General features: G+C 38.4%; 1 protein-coding gene across 1 annotated transcript in view; it reads right to left on the reverse strand.

The window, feature by feature from the left end:
• Nucleotides 1-15557, reverse strand: part of DNAAF6 (dynein axonemal assembly factor 6) — a 44713-nt gene that overhangs the window by 14728 nt on the left and 14428 nt on the right. Inside the window, exon 5 of the mRNA XM_043459361.1 lies at nt 12382-12478. Coding sequence (XP_043315296.1) covers nt 12382-12478 — 97 coding nt within the window. The remainder of the gene's footprint in view (nt 1-12381; nt 12479-15557) is intronic.

Consider the following 15557-nt stretch of genomic DNA (forward strand, 5'->3'; position numbering starts at 1 on the left):
GAAAAGGAAAGATATACCCATTTGAATGCAGAGTTCCAAAGAATAGCAAGGAGAAAACCTTCCTCAGTGATGAAAACAAAGAAATAGAGGAAAACAATAGAATGGGAAAGACTAGAGATCTCTTCAAGAAAATTAGAGATACCACGGGAACATTTCATGCAAAGATGGGTTCAATAAAGGACAGAAATGGTATGGACCTAACAGAAGCAGAAGATATTAAGAAGAGGTGGCAAGAATACACAGAAGAACTATACAAAAAAGATCTTCATGACCCAGGTAATCATGATGGTATGATCACTCACCTAGAGCCAGACATCCTGGAGTGAGAAGTTGAGTGGGCCTTAGGAAGCATCACTATGAACAAAGGTAGTGGAGGTGATGGAATTCCCATTGAGCTATTTCAAATCCTAAAAGATGATGAGGTGAAAGTGCTGCACTCAATATGCCAGCAAATTTGGAAAACTCAGCAGTGGCCACAGGACTGGAAAAGGTCAGTTTTCATTCCAATCCAAAAGAAAGCCAATGCCAAAGAATGCTCAAACTACCACACAATTGCACTCATCTCACATGCTAGTAAAGTAATGCTCAAAATTCTCCAAGACAGGCTTCAACAGTACATCATCCATGAACTTCCAGATGTTCAAGCTAGATTTAGAAAAGGCAAAGGAACCAGAGATCAAACTGCCAACATCCACTGGATCATTGAAAAAGCAAGAGAGTTCCAGAAAAATATCTACTTTTGCTTTATTGACTCTGCCAAAGCCTTTGACTGTGTGGATCACAACAAACTGTGTAAAATTCTTCAAGAGATGGGAATACCACACCACCTGACCTGCCTCCTGAGAAATCTGTATGCAGGTCAAGAAGTAACAGTTAGAACTGGACATGGAGCAACAGACTGGTTCCAAATTGGGAAAGGAGTACGTCAAGGCTGTATATACTGTCACTCTGCCTATTTAACTTCTATGCAGAGTATATCATGAGAAACACTGGGCTGGATGAAGCACAAGCTGGAATCAAGACTGCCAGGAGAAATATCAATAACCTCAGATATGCAGATGGCACTACCCTTATGGCAGAAAGCAAAGAAGAACTAAAGAGCTTCTTGATGAAAGTGAAAGGTGAGAGTGAAAAAGTTGGCTTAAAACTCAACATTCAGAAAACTAAGATCATGGCATCTGGTCCCATGACTTCATGGCAAATAGATAGGGAATGTGGAAACAGTGACAGAGTTTACTTTTGGGGGGCTCCAAAATCACCACAGATGGTGACTGCAGCCATGAAATTAAAAGGTGCTTACTCCTTGGAAGAAAAGCTAAGGCCAACCTAGACAGCATATTAAAAAGCAGAGACATAACTTTGCCAACAAAGTTCTGTCTAGTCAAAGCTATGGTTTTTCCAGTAGTCATGTATGGATGTGAGAGTTGGATGGTGAAGAAAGCTGAGTGCCAAAGAATTGATGCTTTTCAACTGTGGTGTTGGAGAAGACTCTTGAGAGTCCCTTGGACTGCAAGGAGATCCACCAGTCCATCCTAAAGGAAATCAGTCCTGAATATTCATTGGAAGGACTGATGCTGTAGCTGAAACTCCAATACTTTGGCCACTTGATGGGAAGAACTGACTCATTTGAAAAGATCCTGATGCTGGGAAAGATTGAAGGCAGGTGGAGTAGGGGACAACAGAGGATGAGATAGATGGTTGGATGGCATCACCAACTCAATGGACATAAGTTTGAGTAAACTCCAGGAGTTGGTGATGGGCTGGGAGACCTGGCATGCTGCAGTCCATGGGGTCATAAAGAGTTGGACACGACTGAGCAACTGAACTGAACTGAACTGAAGGAAGAGCCTTCTGCCTGGAATGAACAGCAAGAATCAGGAAATAACTTGACATACTAAAGGAACAGAAAGAAGGCCAGGGTGACTAGAACATAATGAACAAGGAAGAATATGTGGCATGAGATGAAACTGAAGAGTATGCAGGGGCAGATAATCTAAGACCTCAAGGATTAAGATAAAGAATTTGGAGTTTGTCATAAGTGCAATAAGAATCCATCAGGGGTTCTGAGTGAAGGAGTGATGTGATACACTTTTTAAAAGGATTTTTCTGGACACTGTGGGAAGTTTCCAAAGGAGCAACAGTGGGAACAGGGAGATGAATCAAGAGAGAATCATAATGGTCCAGTTGAGAGGTGATGGTGGTTTGAAAGATGATGGTAGTTGTTGTGGTAATAACAATTAGATGGATTTAGAATATATTTTGAAAGCAGAGCCGATAAGACTTGTTCATGAATTGCACATGAGGTATAAAGAAAAGAGAAATAAGGAATGGTTTAAATTTTTAGCTTGTGCAACTGGGTGAATGTTGTCTTCTCTTGAGATGAGGAAGATCAATAGGAAATAGGCTTGGAGAAGACAAGAGTTCTGTTTTGGACATGTTAGGTTTGCATGGCCTATTAAACAAGTGGGAGATGTCAAGTGAGAGTTTGGTTATAGGAACCTGAAGCTCATTGAAGAGATTAAGACTATACAGATAAACAGCATTTAAAACCATGGGACTAGATAGAAAGATATTAGAGAAATAATACATAGGTCTTTTTCAGAGACCTAGAGAACTTCAGGCAGGAGAAGAGCCAGTGATCTGGAAGCAAAGGAGATGAGGAATGTCCAGAGATTTTGGAGGAAAACCAGAAGAGTGAGGTCATTAAAGAGAAAAAAAGTGTTGAGAATAAAATAGAAAGTGTCTTGCTACAGGGAACTAATGAAAAAGTGGTCAACCACAGAGTCTTTAAGAAATAAGAAATTCTGTACCATCTGAAAGTAGTTCTTGTCAGTGCCTTCATTTTAAAAAAACACTCTTTAAGATTAAAGGGAAATGTTTTCTGATAAAATAGACTTCATTTAGTTACAGAGTCTTAATATAAAACAATTACAAATTGAGTATTGTTTGTGAGAGAGTAACATCAAATCAGCTAGAGAGATAAATGTATCATGTTTTGAATTAGGTTTTGTGAGTAGACAGATTAAAATTCTATTTTAAATATAAAGTTTATTAAAATAAATATTTTTGTATTCAAAAAAAAAAGAAGGAAGGAGTAATCAACAGGGTAGAATATTGCTGAGTGGTCATTCTCATGTCTTCAACCTCTGTTTTTCTAATTTTGTCTAGGACAACTCTTCATTTTTTAGGATTGTTCCTCTTATTGCAGGATTTAGAGAATCCCTGGCCCCTGAGTACTAAATGTCAATAACATCCTGTAGCCAAAAATGCCTTTACCCATTTCTGTGTGCATGCTCAGTCATATCCAACTCCTTCCAACACCATGGACTGCAGCCTCTCCAGGTTCCCCTGTCCATGGAATTTTCCAGGCAAGAACACTGGCGTGGGTTGCCATTTCCTACTCCAGGGGATCTTCCCCACTCAGGGATCAAACCCGAGTCTCTTGCATCTGTTGCACTGGCAGGCAGATTCTTTACCACTGAGCCACCTGAGTAGCCCCTACCCAATTCTAGAAGTCCCCTAAGGGCCAGTACCATGACTACTTCTTTATGGTTTGTTCATTAAGTCTAATGACACACAGTAGCCACTCAATAAATATTACATGAGTAAGTGAATGGATTCCTGTCATTAACTGAAAAGTATTCTTTTAGAAATTCCTAAACCAGGCCTTCTCTTCACCACCCATCTCTTCTCTCTCCTCCCTTTCACTGGTAAACTGTCTCAAAGAATAATCTATATTTACTGCCTTCTCTTTCTCATTTCCTATCCACTTCTCAGCTTTCTGCAACCCAGTGTTAACCACTATCATGCCTCTGAAGCTGCTCTCTTTCAAAAATCACCGAAGACTTCTTAATCCTGCTTTACTTCTCTGCAGCAGTAGATACTATTATGGTTTTCCCCATCTCTGCATATCGTTTCCATTCCTTTCCTTTATCCATCCCTCAAATATTTATATTTTCTATGGTCTATCTGTGAATCTGCTTGCATGGATTCAGAAGGTTCTTCCAGTTCTGGTTCAAGAATTCTGGACCATATAATTAAAATATTTGATGAAACCTCCTCCAAATGACATAATCAAAATGTAAAATTACTGATTTTGCTACCAAGTAATATATATAGGACATCTTTCACCCTTATTTAATCCATGACCTTAAGCCCATCTCAAACTCCCTCCCCCCCTCCTCTCTCTCAATCTATCTATCTATAGCTTTCTCATTACAGGGAATTTTTTTTTTTTTTTTTTACTACATACTGCAGCCTGTGCGATCTTCCCTAACCAAGGATCAAACTTGCATTCCCTGCAGTGGGAGTGAGGAGTCTTAACTACTGGACCAGTAGGGAAGTTTTATAGGGGACTTTTATTTTCAACTCTACTAATTTTGGTATTATTTAAAACTTTAAATATATATAATTTCCATCATCAGATATATATTAAGTCTATACAGTTAGATTAGCTATTAAGGAGGTATTTATCCCCCTACCATCATTATGGAAAAATATTATGATATTAACTATAATGTATGTATATTACTTTAAGAACTGTTAGAAATTTAATTGAAGGTTTACTGTGCTGCCTGGAGCTGATAATGAGGAATTGTATTACAGCTCAAATATCTTTCTCCCTGCCACACAGTCTGATATATAACCAATCAAGTACAGTTAGCATAATCAGAAAGCCTAGAAAAAAAGGTGTCCATTCTCCAGAATTTTAAATGAAAAAGAGAATCCATTCCATTATCAAGCAGCCAAATCTATGTATTTATAAGAAGTAAATGAAAATGACTGTTTTAACCTTAAGAGAGAAATCGGGATTTGAGAAGCATACCATTCAAAAAACAAGTGACTTCTCAGAGGATGTGCAGACACTTTGCTCAGAATGATTGCTAACCCTTTCTGAGATGAATACATGTGATAAACATGTGACTCCTGATTGTGTCTGCCAGATGGTGACCGACTCTCATCCTATCCCTGACTCTCCATTCCCAGTTAGATTTAGAGATGGAGTAAGGCTCATATCCCAGTGAGGAGGTGACAATGAAAAATAAAAATAGGCTTAATGGCTTGTTTTTAAAGTCACATCAACATGTTTCTTTATCAATAGAGATCCATTATAGTAGGAGCACCAAAATATTATGTATCCATTGCAGCTCAAAAAGAGTATGTATGAAGCCATCTGCTGGCTTGTCCCTGATCCTCGAACAAATGATGGGCCATCTGGCAGAAAATCAAGAAACCTAGTCATTCATTTTTGGATTTTAGAGATAGTGTGCTGTTAAACACCCATGGGTGAAGATGGAAATCCACTGACCTACCTCTCCACTGCACCCATCCTCATTCCTGCCATCAACAGTCCTATGGGGAGGCCTCCTTACACATTTTTAATACCTAAAATTCCTTTTACACACTCCCCAGCTGGCACCCAAGAGGTCAGGTACCACAGTCATCCCTGTTTGTCAGGGATAGGCAGGCTCCCATTCTTCTCCCCTTGCTTCTATGACAGTTTCCTGGTTTCTCCATCATCATTGTTTGTATCTCTAAAGCCATGCCACAATTCCAACCTCATTTCATTGAGCTAACATCTCAGTTTTCAATACTTAGCCTGGAAATTGACTGAGAATTTACAATGTCTGTTTGAACTTTGTCTCTGATTGTTGAGCCTCCCCAAGGGTCATCTATTTTGTCTTCAATTAGCCCCATTTCTGCAAGTTTCCTAGTATCCCCCTCCATACTTCCCCCTCTCCAAACACACATACTTACTACTTAAAAACAGTTCTACTTCATTCCAAGCCAGACGCAAAGCCAGCAGCCTGTGGTAGTATATTTTAACCCCTACAGAGAACAAACACCAATCTGAAAATCAACATCTCTAGTCTCTATCTTTGAATTCCATACATATTTGTATTTCAAACTCAGTATAGCCCAAACTTAATATTTTTGTTCTAGAACTTTGTCTTCTTTCTTTTGTACTCCATACCCAATCCCTAAAAAACAAACAAAACCACCTTTTGTTTACTCTCATTCCGGAAGTAATACAGAGTAGTTATAAAAAATGTAGAAAATTCAGATGAGCAAATGTGAATTAAAAAACATAAGCCTGTTATCCAGGTATAAACCACTTTATCTTCCCATATCTTGATTAATGCCATCACCATTCACCCAGTCACCCAAGCTAGAAATCTGACTCCTGTTTCTCCCTTACACATCACATTCGACCACTTTCTAAATACTATCAATACTACAATTCAGAGCTTCCCTGGTGGCTCAGTGATAAAGAATCTGCCTGCCTATGCAGGAGACACAGGTTCGATCCCTGTCTGGGAAGATCCCACGTGCTGCAGAGCAACGAAGCCCACACGCCACAACTACTGAAGCCTGCCCACTTAGAGACACTCTGCTACAAGAGAAGCCACCTAAGTGAGAAGCCTGCACACTGCAGTGAGGAGTAGCCCCTGCTCACTGCAACTACTAAAAAAAAAAAAGCCCACGTGGCAACAAAGGTCTTGCCCAGCCATAAATTAATTAATTCAAAAATACTACAATTGATCCTTGAACAACATTGAGTTTGAACTGTGTGGGTCCACTTATCTGTTTATTTTTTTTTAAATAAATACATACTACAGGACTACACATCTGCAGTTGGTTGAATCCATGGGTGCAGATTCACAGATGTAGAGGGCCAACTATAAAGTCAGAATTAGATTTTTGACTGTATGGAGTGCAGGCACCCCAAAATTCCACATTGTTCAAGAGTCAACTGTATCTCCAAAATGTCTACTGAAACCATTTTTTCCTCTTTGTCCCCACAGCCATAATCCAGGCTCTTATTTCTCTTACCTGAACTACTGCAATTGACTATCATCTGGTTTTCCTATCACCGGTCTCCCAAACTCACACTCATCTCTTACCATAATCTCCACCAAATTCTCCACCATAATCTGCCAAAATAGAGTTGTTCTGAAATATACATCTACTCATTTAACTCACCCACTTTAAAATGTCTAAGAACTCTAAACCCCACAGTAAGTCCAAATTTCATGGCATCTGAGTCTGTTCAGGCTACCATAACAAAGTACTATAGACTGGAAGTCTGAATATGCCAGACATGACAGCATGATTGGCCTCTGGTGAAAGCTCTTTCTGGCTTATAGATGGCTACCTTTTCATTATGCTCACATGGCAGGGATAGAAAGCAAGCAGAGAAAGCACTCTGGTGTCTCTGATATAAGGGCACTAATATCATCATGATGGCCCTACCCATGTGACCTCATCTAAACCTAGTTACCTGCCAAAGGTTCTATCTCTGAACACCATCACGTTGGGAGTTAGGGTTTCAAGATACAAATTGAGGGGGACAAAATTCAGTCTGTAACATATGGTATGATATTCAAAGACTTTTACAACTAGCTCTAAGCTGGGTATTCTGTCTTATTACTCCATGCCAAAGAATTCTGGGGTTCGAAGACCATTACACATAGTTCTCAAAATACATTGTGTATTATACTTTCACAGGACTACACCTTTGTTCACCCTATTTACACTTCTTAGACAGCTTTTCCAACCTGGAAAACCATTATGTCCCTCAAATGTCATCAGATGCCACCTGTATTGTGAAGTCTACCTGAGTTTCCTCTTTTTTGTACCCAGATCACTTTGCATACACGTCTATCAAATTCAAGCTGGGCCTAGGTTCAAATTGTAGTTCTGCCAGAGTCTAAATGCATGACTTTAAGCAAGTTACTTAACTTCCTTGTGCTTCAGGAACTGTATTTGTAAAACAGGAATAATAGCACTTATTTCATCGAGTTTTGGTGTGGAGATTAATGAATAACTATGTGCAAAGTTCTTAGGGAAATGCCTGGCACATAGTAAGCATTGTATCAATTGTTTGTTGTTATTATATCATGTTAAGTGAAAACAATCAGGATAAAAACTTTTATTTATGGACTGTAAATGTAGGGAAATGGCTCCACTATGGCACTCTGGCAATCTTCCACTATTCACGGAGGCCATGTAGGCAAGGCTCAGCTGCAGTCTGCCGGAGGTCTTGGCAGAACATCCTGTAATTCTCTTGGAGCGTGAGAAGACAGGCAGTCTTGTGAGGAGCTGTCTCAAGGCTGTTTCTTATCTGTCTTTCTACTTTGTGGGAAGCATCCTATCTTGCAGGAGGCTGTCATGAGGTTCCAACAAAGGACTTTCCACCTCCCTTTCCCTGGGTGTAGATGCAGGCCATAAAACAGCTTAGTTGCAGTCTATAGTTGGTTCTTCAGCAAGAGTGTCTCACTATTCACGTTACCTGTCATCTGGCTCCTATAGTTCACTGTCATCCTGTGGGGCAAAGGGACATGGGGATCTGACACCACGCTAATTCTGCTTATGCCATTTGTGTAAATCATAAACTATATCCTTTGGGGCTTATTTCCTTATTGGATGGACCTATGAAAATCTGTGCTGCTTATGGACTGTTTGATCTCTGAACAGTAATCACCTGGAGAGAAGGAGAACCTTATATCTATTTTGTTCAACACTGTATGTCAAGTGTCTGGCCTACAGTAAATGCTCAATAAGTATGTGTTGAATTTTAAAAATTACAGAAAACAATGATAAATATGTATTCAATGATATGTATCAAATCCATTGTAGTAGAAGTCTTGTGGGGAGGAATGGAGAGTACAGAAGATAAAAGATAAAATATGATTAAAGATAAAATAAAATAGAAGGATTCTACTCATGAGGATTAAAGAAAAACATGCATGCCATCTAGGAGAAAAGGCCCTCTAGAGTCTCTTGTGTTAGTATAAGAGACCTTGTAAGCTTGACCTTATTTTCTCACCTGTAATATAAGGAGGAAATCCTAAATCAACATCTTTCAAACTGTGTTCCAAAGAGCCCAAATTTTTCTCCTAGGAGCTGTGTCATGGATGATAGTACCTTTTAAACTAAGGCAGCAGTATTTGTTTTATATGTTTGGCTTTCTCATAGAATTTTGCTCGAAGAAAAGGGTTAGCAACCCAAAACAAAACAAACATGCAAGCCACTGGCCTAGTTCTAGCTCTAAAATTAATGTACAGCATGATAATAATAGTTGATAATGCTGTGTTGAATACTGGGAAATTGCTAAGAGAGTAGACTTAAGGTGCTCTCACCACACACACACACACACACACACACAAATGGTAGGCAAGGAGATGGTATGTTAATTAGCTTGACTGTAGGAATCATTTCACTATGTCTATCAAATCAACATATTATATGCTTTAAATACACATAATTTTTATTTAAAAATAAGATGCCTAAATATAGATTAAGGCAAGGGAAGCTTGGTAGCTACAAACTCAGAATTGGAGCAGCAGGCGTAATATGAATAATGGAACCCTCTGGTTGCGGTTAGAAGGAAAGGATAGAAGGTTTGCTGAAAACATACATATTCCTAACTCTGATTTTTGTTTAGGACTCACTCTTTGATTTAGGACTCATAAATCTTGCTTTCTTACTTGGAGTCTGGAGAGGGTAAAGGAAAGGTGGTTCTTAAAAATTTTTAAACCCCAAATCAGTCCTTGTATTTTAATAGATTGTTTATGGTCCTATTATTGGGTTGGCCAAAAAGTTCATTCAGGTTTGTCTGCAAGATGTGATGGAAAACACGAACGAACTTTTTGGACAACCCAGTACCTTCCTCAGCTTTAGCATAGGCCTTCTTCTTAAAGTCTTTGTGTCTGATTGTTACATAGAGATCAGATCCAGGCCCCAAACATCATATTTAGCTAATTCTAAGGTGCTATTTTCCTCACATTTTTATGTTTCTGTTATTGGGATGAATCACATAATCAATGTTTATATTTAATGTGGTAGTGTACCTATTTTTCCTTTGTTACTAAACAAATGGCATATCTACAATTTGATGATGTCTTAGAGTTGAGAAAATGCCATATTATTAACAGAAATACTTAAAGCTTAAAATTAAGCTTAAAATACTTAAGCTTAAAATTTGTGCAAGAAATATTTGAGATGAGGTCATCAACCTCTGCAGTCGGAGCCTTCCCAGTGGGGTTAAGTAATAACAGTGGATGTCATAAAATTCAAGCTACAGTTGTTGTTTTTTTTTAATTTTTTTAGAGACAGCTTACCAGTACACCACTGTCCAAATTATTCTTTATTCTTGCTTACACTCAATGCTTACCCAAATAGGCCATGTTATTTCATGCTTGGATACCTTGCCATGTGCTCTTACTTCTGTTTGGAATGCTCTTCTTGGAATGTTGTCCACTGGAGAAATCCTATCCACCCAGCGTTGATCCCTTTCTACTTTGTCACCACATACCTGGTATATGCCTCTAAATATATACTTACCACACTGAACTACAATGATTTATTAGGTTTCCATCCCCTTAACTGTAAATTCCCTGATGGCAATTGACTGTTTATTATTTGTCTTTGCATCCCTAATACTTAAGGACAGTGCGTAATAAGCAGTAGTATTCAGTAAGTATTTAAAGATTGAATGTATGAATAAAAAGAATGCTATACATGTGGTGAAGTGCCATAGCATGAACAAATATTTCATTTGTCTCTGGCTTCAAAGGTGTTTGTGTCTTATCCAAATCTTCTGAACTCCTGATAAAATTACAATGATCAACACAGAGCATAATTGTTAATAATAAAATGAGTTAATTTATGCTAGTTTTATTTCTCCAATCAATTATAAGATCATTAGAGGGGGAGATCAAGTCTTTTTCTGTACATGCCTGTTTCAGATAAACTATACACTCCTATTCTGAGGTGTGATTTAGTTTCCAAGATTCTTCACTCAGAATACCTTTATTATTAATGCTAGTAGTAATTTTCATGAGAGAAATGCAAAGGCTCACAACAGTTTTATTTATTTAAGGCCTAAAATTTCTTTAGAGTTTAGAGTAATTCACAATATCAAACATCAAAAACATAATCTTACAGTCATTTAAGAGAGAGAAATTTGAATATTACTGGTAAAACCCTGGGGCTAATTACTTCAAGATCACTTGAAACCTAACTCATTAGAGTTTGAAAAATCTCCTGAGATCCTTAAAGATGCTATTCCCATTATGTTATTTGATCCAATTGAATGTTTTAGATTTTGTTAATAAGAGAAAACCTGAAATTTATGCAAAAGAGAATCCATTTACCAGTTGCTTAAGGAAAAATATTAAGCATCTCCTATGGGCACCTCAGTATTCTATGTCATAGAGTATTCTAAGAGAGGGATGGGAAAATACAGATGCACAGCCTCTAATCTCAAAAAATAAACTTCCAGCACCAAACACCAGAATTACTAGTGTATATTGCCAAAGTGAGTTGCATTTCACACTCTTTGTTAGGTCCAGTAAGGTAGTCTCACTGATATCACTGGTATCGCTATTGTTACCCAGAAACAAACATCCTTTGCTTGGCAAAGGATGCTCTCCAACTTGCTATACGTCATTCAGAAGGGAGCCAAGCAACATTTTGGATGTCTTTTTTTTTTTAATTGTAGTGGTTTTTGCCATACATTGATATGAATCAGCCATGGATTTACATGTGTTCCTCATCCTGATCCCCCCTCCCAGTTCCTTCCCCATCCCATCCCTCTTGGTCTTCCCAGTGCACTAGCCCTGAGCACTTGTCTCATGCATCCAACCTGGGCTGGCGATCTGTTTCACACTTCATAATATACATGTTTCAATGCTATTCTCTCAGATCATCCCACCCTCGCCTTCTCCCACAGAGTCCAAAAGTCTGTTCTATACATCTGTGTCTCTTCTTCTGACCTGTATATAGGGTTATCGTTACCATTTTTTTAAATTCCATATATATGCATTAGTATACTGTATTGGTGTTTATTTTCTGGCTTACTTCACTCTGTATAATGGGCTCCAGTTTCATTGGATGTCTTTTTAGAGTGTTAAATTGGTAGTTCAGATCCAAAGTTTAAGGGGAAAAAATCCCCTTTTACATTTCCTAATGTAAGCTGAGTCATTAAAAGATACAGATATAAGAGATAAGCCAGATTCAGGGAAGGAAATATTTCATTCTGATTGACTGTCAACTCATCAGAAATTAATAACCAATCAGATGGTATGAATAGGACAGAACTAGGATGAAAGAAAATTCAGTGCAGATTGGGTGGTGTTATTAGGCTAGAAATAGTGTGTTACATCATATGATTCTATTTATTTGTAAATCTTATCCACATGTGTAAACTTATTTTATTTTGTACATGTTTACCAATTTTAAACAAACAGTCTATTCTATTATTCCCCTAGTGCCTCAAACATAGCAACCACTATTTTTAAAGGGCTTACAGCCTTGCATAACAGTCAATTTAACTATAATGGTCATATGGAAAATGGGGAAGGGGGAGAGGCTTACCACTAGATCCTTGCAACATGCAGTTGATGCATCCTTTCTCGTCAATCCTAGGAACATATCTTCTGTTCCCACCTGCTGTTTGAATACAATTTCATATCTGAAAAAAAAGCCAGTGATATAGAGACTCAAATGAAAGAGCAATTTCCTGTCACAGAGCAGAAAACTAGAAACTTATAAGGACATGTTATTACAAAAAATAAAAGGGCAAAATAAGTAAAACACTTTCAGTTTTTCAGGCATGTAGCACAACTTAAAGAAAATAGAAATCAGAAATTTAGTCAAAAATACCTAAAACTGTAAAGCAGGATTTATGTTGTATATACTTAATTGTCTAAAAATAAAACTTAACTGTTTCAGAGCTATACAAACAGTAAAAGTAGAAGAAAAAAAGAAGGTTCTTTCCTGGAAAACAATGGCTCAGAAGAATAGTGGACCCATAATCCAGGGTTTCATGGACAGAAAGAAACCTTCTGCCAAATTTAAGCCACAGAGTAGAGTGAAAAAAAATCCAGGTTTAGTACTCTTTCTGTCATTAGCTGTGTGATCTTGGTCAAATCCCAAACTCATGTGGTCTCAGCTTCTGGATTTGTACAATTTATGGAAAGGGGTAGGTTTGAACTAAATGATCTGTATTGTCTTTTCCACCTCAAAAATTCTAAAGTAGAAATACTGATCATGTAGACAGCACAGCTACAACTATAGTGTTTAGAATCTATAGAATCCTTAGTTCAAGGAATGATTTTCCTGGTATTTTACCTCACACAAGACAATCCACAAATCTTTCCTAGGCCCCAAATTTGGGACCCTAGGGATACAGTGGTTTATAGAAACCCAGCCATAATTGAACCCTATCTTTTTACATGGAATGAAGTAAGTAAACATTTACAAATAATCTTGTCTGTTTAATTCTACTCTAATGAAGAAATGGCAAATCTCTGGATAGAAGACTAAAAGACAACACTGAACTTCTGATCACTTGCGAACCAGAATACCCAAGAATGAAAGAGGGATTTCTCTGAGTTGGAACAGGACTAAGAGTAAACAGCATTTTGAGATGGAACACTTTTTTTCTTAATAGACTATAACAGCTCCCAGGTATTTACACAGGTGAAGCCAGGTTAAAACAAAACAGAAAGATATTGATCTACATGCCCTGGACTCCCACATGGATTTGCTCTAGCTGTTGCCTTTCCCCTCATCTCCAGATGCAATTTTCCAACTGCCTTCTATATATATTTGCCTGAAGGTCCCACGGCACCTCACAATCCACACACCCAAAATCAAACTCCCACCGCCTCTACTTCACTACATTCCCAATTGCAGTTAATGGCTTCACTCTTCACCCAGTCACCCAAGCAAGTAATCTCAGCACCATCTTTGATGTTTTCCTCTTATTCATCATATCTAATCAAATGCCAAATCTTCCTTCAAATATCTCTCAGATAAAGACCCTTATATTTCTCTCTAAGGTCAGTGACTTAGCTCAGCTCCTTACTATTTTTATTTGGTAACTTGTGATTCTTCTTTTGTGATCTGCCTGTTCCCATTCTCTATCCATTTTGTTCTTTATCAATTAGGACATTTTGAAATGTATTTGCATAAGGTAGAAAATAAAGATGAAAAAATCTTGTAAAGCAGTTTTCTTCATATCTTGACTGGAGTTCTTGTTCATTTGAAGTTTTGAGGGATATTCTTTCGACAGAACATCAAACATCAGGATGAAAAGCAAAAATTTACTCAGATTTGGAGCTTGTCACAGATGGCTGCTTGACATTCACTAAACTATATGACTCATCTCACACGCTAGTAAAGTAATGCTCAAAATTCTCCAAGCCAGGCTTCAGCAATACATGAGCCGTGAACTTCCAGATGTTCAAGCTGGTTTTAGAAAAGGCAGAGGAACCAGAGATCAAATTGTCAACATCTGCTGGATCATCAAAAAAGCAAGAGAGTTCCAGAAAAACATCTATTTCTGCTTTATTAACTATGCCAAAGCCTTTGACTGTGTGGATCACAATAAACTGTGGAAAATTCTGAAAGAGTGGAATACTCAGCCAACCTATCTGCCTCGTTGTAGAATTCTGTAGCAGGTCAGGAAGCAACAGTTAGCTGGGGACATGGAACAAACAGACTGGTTCCAAATAGGAAAAGGAGTAACTAGTCAAGGCCGTATATTGTCACCCGCTGCTTATTTAAGCTTATATGGCAGATACATCATGAGAAATTGCGGGCTGGAAGGAAGAACAAGATGGAATCAAGTATTTGCTGGGAGAAATTATCAAATAACCAGATATGCATAGATGACACCACCTCTTTATGGAAGAGAGTGAAGGAACTTAAGAGTCTCTTAATGAAAGTGAAAGATGGAGAGTGAAAAAGTTGGCTTAAACCTCAACATTTCCAGAAAACTAAGATCATGGCATCCAGTCCGGCAATCACTTCATGGCAAATAATGGGGAAATCATGGAAAACAGTGTCAAGACTTGAATGTTGTTTTGGGCCCAAAATCACTGCAGAGGGATGGCAGCCATGAAATTAAAAAGACACTTACTCCTTGAAAGAAAGTTATGAAGCAAACTTAAGATAGCACTATAAAAAGCAGAAGACATTACTTTTGCAAACAAAGGTCCGCATGCGTAGTCAATGAGCTATGGTTTTCTTAGTGGTCCTGTGTATGGGATGCGGAGAGTTGGAATGTGAAAGAAAGGCTGAAGCAAATGAAAAATTGAGCTTTTGAAACTGGTGGTGTTGGAGAAGACTCTTGAGAGTCCCTTGGACTGCAAGGAAGATCCAACCAGTCCATCCTAAAGGAGATCAGTCCTGGGTGTTCATTGGAAGGACTGATGCTGAAGCTGAAACTCCAATACTTTGGTCACCTCATGCGAAGAGTTGACTCATTGCAAAAGACCCTGATGCTGGGAGGGACTGGGGGCAGGAGGAGAAGGGGACGACAGAGGATGAGATGGCTGGATGGCATCACCGACTTGATGGGCATGAGTTTGAGTAAACTCCAGGGATTGGTGATGGACAGGGAGGCCTGGAGAGCTGCGGTTCATGGGGTTGCAAAGAGTCAGACAGGACTGAGCGACTGAACTGAACTGAACTGAACTGAACTGAAACTATATGACAAATGAATGATTTAATTCTTACCTTTCACAGGAATGTGTGGGCACTGT

The sequence above is a fragment of the Cervus canadensis genome, chromosome X, assembly GCF_019320065.1.
Source record: "Cervus canadensis isolate Bull #8, Minnesota chromosome X, ASM1932006v1, whole genome shotgun sequence".
Classification (NCBI taxonomy): Eukaryota; Metazoa; Chordata; class Mammalia; order Artiodactyla; family Cervidae; genus Cervus; species Cervus canadensis.